Below are 13,166 nucleotides of genomic sequence, written 5' to 3' on the forward strand. Positions count from 1 at the left end.
TTCTTTTTTATTGATGATGATATTACTAATACTACTACTAGGCTATTATTACTATGAATAATAATAATAATAAAACAATAAAAAATGAATAAAAATGACTAATAGTCAAAAACAAACAGTAATGAAAAATTAAAAGTCAGCTATAATAAAACATACAAAATAATAAATAAATAATTTTTTTAAAGGTTGAAATAATAAAAAAATGAAATTGAATAATACTAATATGAGGTACAGCTGAATAATCTAAAGGTTGGGAGGTAAACTAATACCACCCTACATGTAATATTAGTACAACCAATCATATGCAAAAAAAACACATATATACAAATATATTGTTGAGTAGCTAGTAGTACGCGATGTGTTTCTATATATAAGTGTCAGTTTAAGAATAGATGAAACATATGGAAACCCGGGATTTGAAAAAACACAGTAACATAACCGCAGCAGTCTATTGGCCAGCCCCTCTCGGTCTCTCGCTCGTGCTCTGTCTCTCGTGCTCTCTCTCTCTCTCGTGCTCTCTCTCTCGTGCTCTACGTCCTAACTGAAGAGGCGTTGCTCGTCGGGTTTCTGCTCATTGTGCGACTTCGGCGAGAGAAATTTCCGCTTCCTGCACCGACAAACACTACCGACACAACACACACCGAAGCAGACGCGAAGTTGAGGCGCGGGGCCGGGCGGAGAGGACACACAGACGGACGCGGGGATTTGCCGCCTGCCTTCGGGTACAAACCCCGACGACTGCGATGGTTTCACTGCCAGGCGGCGAATAGCACGAAACGGTTCAACTTTCCGTTTGCACTGAAGACGGGAGCGTTTTACGCATTTGCACCACCAGGAGCCCGAAAAAAAGAAGGCAAAGGAAGGAGGAGGAGGCACCAAAAAAAGGACAACACACACACACACACACACACACACACACACACACACGGAGAAGCCAGGCTACTACGGGTATTCCTCCTCTCATCTCCGCCTGAAAGCCCGTCTCCAGCCTCCAGGATGTCGGAGCGAGGAGGGCTCCAGCGGACTGGGGGCGTCCCTTCGCCGCACATGCAGCCCTCCAAGCCGGTCAGCATCACCTCCAACCGGCCGGTCCACATGAACCTGTACGCTACCTGGGAGGTGGACCGCTCCTCACCCAGCTGTGTGCCGAGGTATGTGAAGGGGGCCACGGCGGAGAAAAGGGGTTTGACTGAGGCGAGCATGACATATCACTTTTGTGGGCGGAAATGACCCAGTCTGTGTGTTTACATTGGGGAATTTAAAATATACAAACACCCATGGGTGCCTGTTTGAATGCATTACCACCTCATATTATAGGCTTGTTGCTGTTAATGTACCAGTAAGGTCACATTAAAGGCAAGCATTACCATTTTTTCTGCTCTAACTGGGATATTTACCTGTTGTGACCCCCTTTAGCCCACCCAGACCCCAGTTTGACTACCACCAGCTCACCCAAATCATTACCCCAGTAGCTTTTACAACCATAATGTTGTAGACGGCACACACAGGCATGTCCCTCGGTTATCTTAAATAAAGACTGTTTGTGTTGGAGCAGCTGCAGCCTTTCCCAGAAAGCCACAGTTGTTGCCCACCTGATCAATGCAGACACAGAGATTGATGGAGCATTGGGTTGCAGACTGTCACTGCAACTACAGAAGGACATTTTGTTTCCACATATGATACAGCTGTAAAATCAGGTGCTGTGACATATTGTTTTGGAGAAGAAGAGGAGGGCATGTTTAAGGTGACTCTGCAGGCAGAAATGAATCATTTTTGATCACATGTTTCAACTGTTTCCTTGACATGTTAGGGCTGTGATGCAATGAAAGTTGTCGTGGATGTTCATGTGGACAATGCAGCAAGGTCAGAGTAGGTGAGAGACACCTTATCCACCTTAGCTTAGTCCCAAACAAAGACATTCAAATAGGCGTCTTTGTTTGGCTCAACAGCCAGTCTGTAGAGGGATTCGGCTGGCTGACATGTATCACGCTGCTGACAGAAGCAGATGCACTTATGCTCATGTGACCTGTGATCGTTTCATCTGCATGAAAAGACGCATATTGCTTATGATGTCCATATCTGTGCTCCAGCCGAAGTCCGTCCCCTTGTATTTATGATGCCATAGTAATAACCGTGGTCATGAGTTAGATTCAAGGTCGAAGGTTAACTGCTGTGACTGAAGTGCCGCTCGTGTGATTCACAACCCCGGCTAAGCATACAGTGTGAGAGCCGATGATGGATCTCACAGCAAATCAAGCTGAAAAGAGGAATGTAGACAAGGAAAAAATATTTTTAGTTTGAAGAGTTGATTTATTTTTATCTTTTACGCTGACAAAAACATTCACGTTATATTGCTGTTTTCACTAGTGAAATCTGGCTTTTAAATCTGCAACTTTCCAGTGACACGAAAGTTTGCCCTTTTAAATTGTGTTGTTTTTTCTAAGTCACGAGACTGAACTGTATAAGGCACGCTGGCAAAAGGATCATGCTGACATCTTAGTGCTGCTTTCTAAAATGCTTTGTGTTAGAAGCAAAGCCTCAAGAGCCTCATGTTTTGCTTCTTAACATTTTGGGAATGTGTATGTGACATGAGTCTGTGCTTGTGAATGTATTTTGGAACAGCTCGCATGAATAAACATCCATTGTTAGCCTACATTTTAAATATCTATCCTCCTGACCTTTCTTTTGAGGCATGGATTATTACCTTCTTTGTGTTTGCGCAATAATATCCACAGCCGATTTTGAACACTTCGGCATCGTGCTTCGAAATGTGATTGTGGACGCTTTTTTTAGGCCTTTTTTCAGCAGGCGTCACGGTCCGTCAAATATGTTTGATTTCACTGCAGTTGCAGCATTAGAGAGAGACTCGCAGAGCCAGAAAAAAAAGGGGGAATGGAGAGAGGATGAGACTGGGAGATGGAAGAAGAAGCGGTTGCTCTGTCATCAACATTTAAATAGGATTTCTCACAGACACAGGCAACGTTTTCAGAAAGGGTGCTGACAACTAATCTGTGGCACAGTCTTCCAGAGCTGGAAGAACCTGCATCTACTATAGACTGAAAATCAGTCCTGATGATGTTTTGCAGTCAGCTGAATGTAGCCTATTTGCTTCTTGTTGCTTAATCGTTGCTGCTGCAGGAAGGACTCCGAACTTCCCCCCTCTAGCAGAGGTGTTGTTGCTCTAACCTCTTCCTGTCTACCCAAAAATGCCACTTGGTATGCTGCTTATGCAGCGCTGTGGGTTGAATTTGCCCTGGCAGGCACAAACAGCTGCCTACTCCAAATCCCAATTTTCTGCAAAACCTGGAAAAATACTAAACATAACAACCAAGGACTGTTTGTTTTGTGGAAAAATGTAGTGGATAGTAACAGGAAATATTCAAGCGGGAGAGATTATATCACTTGTTTGAGCTGTCATGAGTCAAATTCTTGCGAGTTAACAGGATCCGTCTTCAAGTATGAGCAACCAGGATACCACAAATATTTGTTTTTGAAGGGTACAGAAGCATCAGCTCCACCCTTCCTCATATCCATCAACACAGTGTGAGTGCCTCTGAGGTCATTTCTGGGTTCGGCCCTCCTGACCTTCTTTTCTATTCTTTACTAGAGAGGAATAAATCATTTCACTGGCTCCAAACCAGCTCTTTCACTGGTGTGTAGTGGGTGATTCCTCTCTCCGCTGTCTCTTCGAGGTTCTGCAGTGTCATCAACACACACACACACATATATATACAGGGGCTTGGCACTATTCCCTCTGCTCGGTTCATTGGTTCTTCTCTCTCACTTCAGGGGATGAAACCTTCATTTTCTGCAGCCAAATAATCCCACTGATGAGTGCAGTAGCTGCTCTACCAGGCTCGAAGCCTCACCTCACTCATAAAGAGGCTGCTGTGAATAAAGATTAGCAGTTCTCAGGTGTATTTCGTGTTACTGTCAGGTGGAATGTCAATGGTGTCTGCTAGTGTTCACACCACAAATGGTTTGGATTCCAGCATCCAGCAGAGTTTAGTTAAGGCCTCCCTGTGCAGCTACTCTGCGTCAGGTATTCCAGGAATGGGCCCTGTCGCAGAGCTCCTCGCTTGCATTATTAAAGAAGGTCTCCTTAAAGAGCTGGAATGGAAAGTCCCATGACTCAGGTCCATAGATGGATGCTGGGTCTGTGCTTTAATGTGGCTTCCAAGCCGTGAGTGAGTAGGGACTCTCTCTCCCAGAGCAACCACACATCTATAGGAAGGAAGGGGTGTGGAAACCATAGAGAAGAGGCCCAACATTGTGACCAATGTTGGACGTTACGAAAACTGTAATTAATTACTCATTACACATTACAAATTGAAAAAGTTTCTAATTACTCTGCTACAAAAGTAATGCATTGCGTTAGTCAGCCCAGCTCGGTCAAATGTGCATTTAATGAACTCCAAGAAACCAAGACAAGCAAACAGACCTTCAATTTGGAGAGACTTATTAACCATCTAGCAGCTAGCTTAGCATCTGTGACTGCACACGGCTCCCCAGAAGTCCCGACCTCAGCTGTGCACCTCCAACTCTGAACTAGGTGACTCCTGACTGTGAGCTTACCTGTGGCTAATGTTAGCAAACCAGCTGAAAACACAAAACATGTGATTAAGACATCTTTGGAATAACGAGGAGTTGCAACAAGTCGCTGCACCAAGCTAGCACGTCTCAGACCAGTCTGTCCACTGAATGCAAAGAGGCCAAACTGATGTCAACCCTCCATCAAAGTAAGACCGTAAGACTGCAAACAAATCGGCCTTTAAATGTCAAAGTAGTGAAGCGTGACTAGCATCACCCAAAAGCCTAAATTTAGAGGCAAAAATTAACATAAATAAGTGAAAACAGCAGGGTGATTGCATTAAAAATAAATGCTAATCTGCTGGCCTGGTAATGAATACTGTTGGCATGAAGATGCACAGTGCAGAAATGCAGGATGTTCTGAATTATACATCGAGCATTTGTTAGACTCGTTTGCTGTAATTGCCCTGCAACACAATAGTGGGACGACACTCGTTCCTCGAGTGTCAGCGTTATATTATCCACCCTGCCCCCTAAACCCCGGCTGCTGAACACACAAATGGAAAGAAACGGAGAGAGCGCCAACAGGCTATTGCATACATGCACACACACCCGCAGACGGGGTAGTAGTGGTCATTAAGAAGCTTTGGCTTCGCCACTTGCCTTGGCGCCGCTTGTTCTTCCGCACAGCTGAGTGGCCCGAGAGGTCTGAAGTTTCCTCTGCAGGCTCAGCTCGCCTGTTGGAGATGAAAGGAGATAAAGTGGAACAATCCTCATCCTCCTCCTCTTCACCCTGACTTTCCATGATTATTTACTATTTCTGATAATAGCCGTCCAACCTCGGGCCTCAGGGAGAGATGAGAGATGATGCCATTATTGCCTTTAATGATCTGTTTATCCAGTGGCTTTGGAAAGATTCAGGAATGTAATTGTGTAGTGTTGTCAGAGTAGGAATAGTATTACAGTTGAAATGGCTAACCAGTAACATCTTTGCAGTGAAGGGAGAAATGTTTTTCTCAGCAGCTTGAAGGCTGGCAGGCTGTAAAAACCTGCAGCGAAACCTCTCACCCAGCTTTAAAAAGCTGCTAACCCACTCAAAACAATTTCACTGGTATGTCTTTCAGTGCTGTAATGCCCAAACAGTAAATGCTTTTTTATAGACCTTCCTAAGAGTAAAATGTGCCGGGTAACAATGTCGATTTGGAGGCTTGAAAATGAGTCAAAAGAAAAAAAATCAGTGTCGGTAACGAGCGCTTTGGACTCATTTTCACTCGTTAGGAATTTATTTCCTCTGTGGTGGCAAAAGACTTACACGAGTTGTCAGAAAATAAACACTTTCAGGACTGGCTGACACACTATAAACAGACTTGAAGAAACTTGCTAGCCTAGCAACATTAAGGCTAAAAACAACCTATAATGCAACACTGAATATCTGATGTTGTAATTACACAATTCCCTAGTCCTGGACTATATTATACAAACTTGCTTCACATATGGTTTCCAGTAAAACATACATGTTTGTAAATAAAATATTGAGGTAATGACCGTTCATTTGACAGCCGCTGTCAGTATTTTAGAAGGCAGTTTGGATTTTGAAAGAGAAAGGAGCCCCCCAGCGATGAGTGGCTATGTGACCACAGACACACAGAAATCATTCGGATGATGGCTGGTTTTCATTTCTCTCACACAGTGTTTAAGAGAGGAAGAGGAGAGGGGAGTATAGGTGGTGAAGCTGAGTTGTCTTCCTCCTGCTGCTGCTGCTGCAGTCTAGATGCTGTGGCTGATAGGGGCTATAAATCTGCTGCGGTTGGAGGAGGCCTTTGTTGCGGTATTGGAAGGTTTGTGTGTGTTTTTTGAGAGCAACACGGCTCATGTCTCCTGGCAGTGATCCCCCTGCTGTGGAATCACAGACTCCCATCTGGCAGCTGGCACACACACTCAGACACACACACAGATTTCCATTTCCAAGGTGTAGTGACACCTATTCACGGACAATGTCACTGACATATGCTTCGCTTTCATCTAATGTGTTATAAACAAGGACAGTGTGGCATCCAGTTACATAAAAGGATGTGCTGAGAGGGTGAAACACAAATCATGCTGACAACAGGTACATAATCACACACACACACACACACACACACACACACACACACACACACACACACACACACACACACACACTGGATTGTGTTATGACAAAGCGTTTTTCTACATGATCTCATTTTCAGCCTGTTGAGACATGAGCTGGATGCTTGGGTGGAAAAATAAAAGTTTCTCATTTAATTTCTCATTTGACGCAGATCTGAGTTTGTTTCTATTTTGCACGTCTCTTGGGAGGAAGCTGTCTGCAACATGTCTCTTCCTAACAGCACAATCACACTATTAAAATTTGGAAATTGCAGTTGTTTATTGCACACACACAAAGATACACACAGACATGGGCTCATAATAAACCCATAAAATAACTCAACAGTACCTGTATTTGTGTCTGTGCTGCTACTGTATATCTGCATGCCCAAGCAAATAATGCGTGCACACGTCTGTAATCCTCTGCAGCTCAAGTTACACACTGTTTCACCTGTGTGATAACACAAGCTTGTAATGCACTTAACACAGATTGACCTTGACACGGTGCCTGTGTTTAAGGATTACTGGCAATAATTTATTGACATTTCTTCAATTCAGCAGCAGTTTGCTCAAACAGCTCTTTTAGTTGACAAATATTATGATTATTTTCTAATTGTTTGACGTCCTTAATGTCCTTCTGTACAGCACTTCGGTCAGCTTAAGCTGTGTTTACATGTGCTCCATGGATAAACTTTACTTACTTACTCTACTTACTTTCTTTTTATTTAGAGAACAAATACCTTCTGTATCTAAAAACGTGTGTTTTCTCAATTCATCCAATTTTTTTTGGTCCTCTGATTGGATAATTTACCCAGCATGCATCCTTAAATAAGAAGGAGCTGTTTGTGACGCTGGACCATGGACCTTATAGTGAGTAAACAAGAGAGTGTGCAGGATTTCTTTCATTTGACATTGATGGGAAAATAGTTTTCAAAGACTGCAGCAGAAACCTTTCAGGACATCATTTTAATTTTGAGATGTGCCACATAAGCACTAATACATTACCTCAATAACAGAGCAGTACTAATTGAAACCACTTTTGAAAATGGCACCCAGTGCTGAATTAATATATGACCACTAAAACTAAAGGAAAAGTAAGTATGGCTTTTTGTAAATGACAGTCAACAGATTAAGGATTTCTTTTGACAGTCTTTCTTGCTAAGAGCTAGATGAGATTAATACCACTTTCATGTCTGTACAATATGAAGCAACACCAGGAGATGGTTAACTTAGCATAAACACTGGATTCAGGGGGAAATGGCTAGCCTGTAAAAAACACAATACGGTCCTGGGTAGGTGGATTTCTTTGGACAGAGCCAGGCCAGCTGTTTCCTCCTGTTTCCAGTCTTTATGCTAAGCTAAGCTGACTTCTCCTGGCTTTAGCTTCATATGTGATTTGATTGTCTCATCTAACTCTTGGCAACATAGCAAACAAACAAGTTTCCAAACTAGCCTCTTAAGAAGTAAAATCCCTATATAACATATCCTCAGTATTCTTATTGGATCAGCAGTTGCTCCTCCACTCGCACTGTCACTCTGATGCCCTCAGCCGGTTATGATGGCTGTATCGAGGCAGGAGCGGCTCGGATTGGTTGATAACCAGGAAGCTAATACGATGCCCATTCAGATAGACGTTTCTCGTTCCGCAGTTGTGCAGGGCGGCAGACACCGAGCTCCGATGGCATTGTCTCCCCACCTCGAGCTAAACTGGATTAGGCGGGTGCTCTGCTCATTAATCTGTAATCGCTTTAACGAAGGGTCAATTACATTGTGTGTGTGTGTGTGTGTGTGTGTGTGTGTGTGTGTGACAACTTCTATATGTTCCTGTAGTGAGATCTAATCGGGGGAACCTTTTATTTTCATTGCAAACTCCCACATATTTAATGAAACGCAGACCCATGCACGCAGAATAGGCCTGTAAGCAAGCATTTTCCACTCTCTCTCTCGACACAAGCACCGTCTTATCTCTCCTCTCACACTTACTGCAGGTCACATGCTCTGTCTCGCAGGCCTAGACGAGGGGGAGAGGGCAGCACTGTGCTCTGGACAACAAAGTGCAAACCAGCAAAAACATGATTAGCAAACTTGCTGCAACACGTGCTAACTCCAATTTGTCACACACTTGGTTTTTTTTTGTGGGTTGTAAACATATGTGATGGACTTTGACAGAGTTGGGTTTGCTATGTGTGTGTTTGAGTGTAGATGTGTGTGTGTGTGTGTGTGTAAAGGTTGATTCTGCCCTCCTTAGGAAGTAACAGGCTGTGGGAAGTAGAGCAAGACGGAAAGAGATGAACAGAGAGAGAGGGGGAGAGAGAGGTTGGCTCAGAATGAAGGAGAGAGAGAGAAAGACGATGGAAAGCATGCAGAAAAAAAGAGAGCAAAAGTGCAGGAGGTCACTTTCTTTTTTAACACACAAGACACCTCGCTTACACGTGTGTGTGTGTGTGTGTGTGTGTGTGTGTGTGTGTGTGTGTGTGTGTGTGTGTGTGTGAATTTGTATTGCTTGCATTGTGGGAACTAAAGCGTGTTCACACAGTCACATTATGGGGACTCACCCAAGTTAAACTATTAAGTTTTAGGGTTAAAACTTGGGTTTGTGGCTAGGGCTAGGCTAGGTCATGCCCCTCGGAAGATTATATTTGTCTCTGCTGGTCTATGCAGAGAAGGTTAAGGGCTGGGTTATACTAGAAAAGAAGTGGTTTGCAGGACATGTTGTCCGACCACGTCAAAAATCAACAGTGTTTTTAGTTGTTCCGGCTTAAATGTCAGTCGCAGAGGATCCACCACTCGTACCTCCTAAATCTGACTAATGCGCCATGTGGACCTGAGCATCAAGCAAGCTCATTGGTTGCCAATAAAATACGTGCAATCAGACATTCCTATGTGACATGAACGGGGTTTACTGTTTATGTCACGATTGTCAAGTGAGAGAATAAAAAGTTGCTATGTTGTTGTTATGTGTTATTATTGTTTTTTTGACGTCTGATGACACTTAAAACTCTTGGATCTATTACTCAAAATGAATAGTATTTCATTATCTCACAGTACGTGGCCAGCGCGTCCCCTCGCCTGGTAAGGGTTGGGTTTAGGGAATGAATGTAAGTAAATGTACGTAAATCAACTCGGTGTCAATGCAGTGTCTTCCTAAGTGACAGAAACAAGTTTGTGTGTGTGTTTGCACAACCATGTAAAGCCTCTTCTGCGTGTGTGTTAACATTTCCTCGAGGTACGTAGCATTTTTAGTGACAGGCAAGGCTAAGTGGAAAACAAAAAAAAGGGAAAAATGCACTAATGGGGGTTTTCAATCCGTCAGATCTCAGAGTCTTCCTTTTGAAACAGCATCAGTTAACTTCTGTGTCCTATGCTTTATATTCAGGCAGCCGGCCACCTCTCGAAGCAAATTGTATATACAGCTCACCACCTTTCGCTGCTCTTGAATCTGCTTCTCGTCTCGCCACGGACCTTTCATCAAATGGAGGTGGTGTGTTATTGTGTGCTTGCGCTGTTGTCACATTAAGTGCCTTCTCTCACAGCGCTGCAATGAATTTGCAACAAGCTCTTGAACCCGCATCTGGCCTGAACTTAGATCTTCCGTCACACGCTAAAAGCTGTGTAAATGTGTTATCGTGTTTCATTGTGTGATTTTCATTGCAGCCTTACCTTGGATGGAAATGGTGTGTGTGTGTGAGTGTGTGTGAGTGTGTGTGAGTGTGTGAGTGTGTGTGTTTGTTCACACTGTTTCCACACAGGCTGTTCACACAAGTATCATCTTCACTGCATTCTTTGCTGCACTTAAATCTGGCCTGTCTCACCTGCACATTACATCAGATAGTGGTTGAGTATGTGTGTTGATGCATGTAATTATTTGTTCATGTTGTATTTTCACATTGAATGCCGCCTTTAGCAGTGTAATTTTCATTTTTCATGCCCCTGGACCCCCCGAGCTGGCTGCTTTCTCCCACTGGCTGGCTACTCCGTATCCTCGTGGAAAGCCTTGCTGCTCCCTGTATTTGTGCTTCACAGAGTGCAAATCATCTTGCCTCACCTAATGATTTACATCAAATAATGCTTTACTGCGTGTACATAGTGTATGTGTGTATGGCAGGGTGTTCTCGCTTCAGGCTAAGTGTCAGCTCATGACAGCGGGGTGACTGTTGCTCTCTACAGAGGCACAGCAAAGAAAGACTGGAGTAGGAAAAGAAAGAGGAAAAGAGGAGAGAGGGATCAGGCGTCTCCAGGGCACCATAGCAGAGAAAATGATGAAGTGAAGGGTGACGTTCGCCTGGTTCCAGACCTCTGAACTGTCAGCCACATCAGATTTTGTCAGCGATTCCAAAAAGGTCTGGTGTTGCTCACCGTGACTGTTTTAGAAACAATCGAGCCAATTAGGGCCCTTGCTGGGACTTTGCAGGACTAATCTGTCTGATTGTGCCAGTCGGACATATAAGGACATCATAAATATATGATCAACAGGTTAATCTAGGGCTGCAACTGGCGATTATTTTCTTTGTCGATTAATGTGCAGATTATTTTTTTCATTAATCTAGGAGACAGTTAGTCCACTAAATGTTACAACAAGTCTTTAGTTGAATGTCTGTTCCTTTTGTAAGAAAATATTTTAAACATAAGAAAATTGGTAATTTAGGGTGGGAGGTCTAACGGTAGGTAGTTAACAAGTTAGCTAACTAGCTTGCAAACTTCAGCCTATTGGCTAAGTGGCTAATGTGTTTTCCATCAAGGAAAGCTGCTTAACTATGCTAGATGTACGCTGGCTAACGTAGCTGAAAATCACGTCAGAGCATCGTCAATACGTCAGTCAGTAGTGATCTGTTAAAGCAAAGGCGATGTCACACTGAATAATGGAGTAATAACAAAACGGCCTGTCGGTCTGAATGTCAAGCAAAGGTGAAGCTGAGAAAAAAACCTGTGTATATCATGCACGAATCATGAAACAAGACAGGCGGAGGGTGATGAGAGGAGGTCGGTGAGAACGAGGAGAGGAGGGCCCCATTGTGAGAAGTCAAGGGGGGAGGGAGCGTGAAGCAGAGGGTGAGATGAGAGCAGGGAGAAAAAAAGGATTATGCTGTGAAGGAGAGAAAATGGGCTCGAGTGGATGAAGGTGAGAAGAAGGGGGAGGCTGATGAGAGAGAGAGAGAGAGAGAGAGAGAGAGAGAGAGGCTTTATCAGAAAAGGACAACATCAAAGCCAGGGTGATTTGGTGAATGAGAAGGGAGCAGCTGCATGGGGCACAAAGAGGAGATATGACTGAGAGATGTGAGCTGATGGAGGAATTAGACTCTGCCACATGCTTCCCTCCTCCTCCTCCTCCTCCTCCTCCTCCTCCTCCTCCTCCTCTCCCTCACATTATTAGTCTCTCTTGTTTTCTCCTCATATCTCTACTCTCATTTCCTTGCGTTTTCACCTTTCTATCCATCTCTCGCTGAGCTCTTTTGTCTTGGGTACTGTCCTAGTCTTGTCTATAACTCAACCATCTGATCCACTGTCCCCTGCTGGCCTTCTTCCTCCCAGTGCCACCATTACAGCTGTGCCCCACAGTCACAGCTGTGATGGATCTGCCGCTGAGTGCCGTTCCACCTCTGCCGCTATTGTTTTCTGGAGCAACACCCAAGGTGTCATTATGGCTTTCTGCGCTGGTGCAGATTCACCCGCTGGCAATGATTTGGTACCAACATGACAGTCATGAACTCCATTTCAGTCCTGCTGCGTTATATCGCAACTGCTTTGAGCTTTAGTGAATGCAGAGGCCTTGCGTCTTTACTCAGTTTAAGCACCGTTTTGGTTCAAAGTCTCTGCAGTTTAATCGGTGTCCTTTTCAGCGCCAAGGCATGAATAGACATGTAATGAAAGAGCTAAGCTTATATTAGATAAATCTTATATTGGCCTTGTGTTACATTTAGCAGCCCGATACAGAAATCTGTTATGTTGTACTTTATTTGAGCATTTCGTCTGTCCTTTGTGTTCACTTCAGAGGTGTGGCAATTGTTTTTGTCACATGCAGCCGCCGAAAATAGATTCCAGGAAATCTTTGAGAGGTGCGATTTGTACTATTTATGCTTTCATGAGGGACAGTAGGACTAGTTAATATGCTGTGTGTAGGAGTTGTTGAATGTTTGTGACACAAAGAAAATAATTCACAGTATGCTCATTCTGGAGAATACTGTATTCAGAAACAAAGGAGCTTCTTTACTTCTTTGTCTTTTTTAGTGTGGAGCCCTCCCACACTTGTAATAGTGGCCTCTCTAAAGACTCTGTCTTCCAAGAACTGTGTAAGCCTATAGATAGCCTGAGGTAGCTAAAAAATAATATCAGTATCATATCATCACGATTGTTAGTGTGTCTTAAATATGTAATTGAAAGGATATATGCTAACTAACTTTCTTTAAAACATTTTCAGCGTGTTTTCCGATTAATTATTTTGTTTTTTAAAGGACTCGCGTCACACCGGATAAGAGAAAAGTTACGAACTTAAAACTGTAAATACCGGA

At 43.6% G+C, this 13,166-nt stretch overlaps 1 protein-coding gene across 1 annotated transcript in view; it reads left to right on the forward strand.

Annotated features, from left to right (window-relative positions):
• The first annotated feature begins 996 nt into the window (after positions 1-996).
• Positions 997-13,166, forward strand: part of LOC139305660 (phosphofurin acidic cluster sorting protein 1-like) — a 49,261-nt gene continuing 37,091 nt past the window's right edge. Inside the window, exon 1 of the mRNA XM_070929577.1 lies at positions 997-1,151. Within this exon, the coding sequence (XP_070785678.1) occupies positions 997-1,151 (155 nt within the window). The remainder of the gene's footprint in view (positions 1,152-13,166) is intronic.

The sequence above is a fragment of the Enoplosus armatus genome, chromosome 23 (assembly GCF_043641665.1).
Source record: "Enoplosus armatus isolate fEnoArm2 chromosome 23, fEnoArm2.hap1, whole genome shotgun sequence".
Taxonomy (NCBI): domain Eukaryota; kingdom Metazoa; phylum Chordata; class Actinopteri; order Centrarchiformes; family Enoplosidae; genus Enoplosus; species Enoplosus armatus.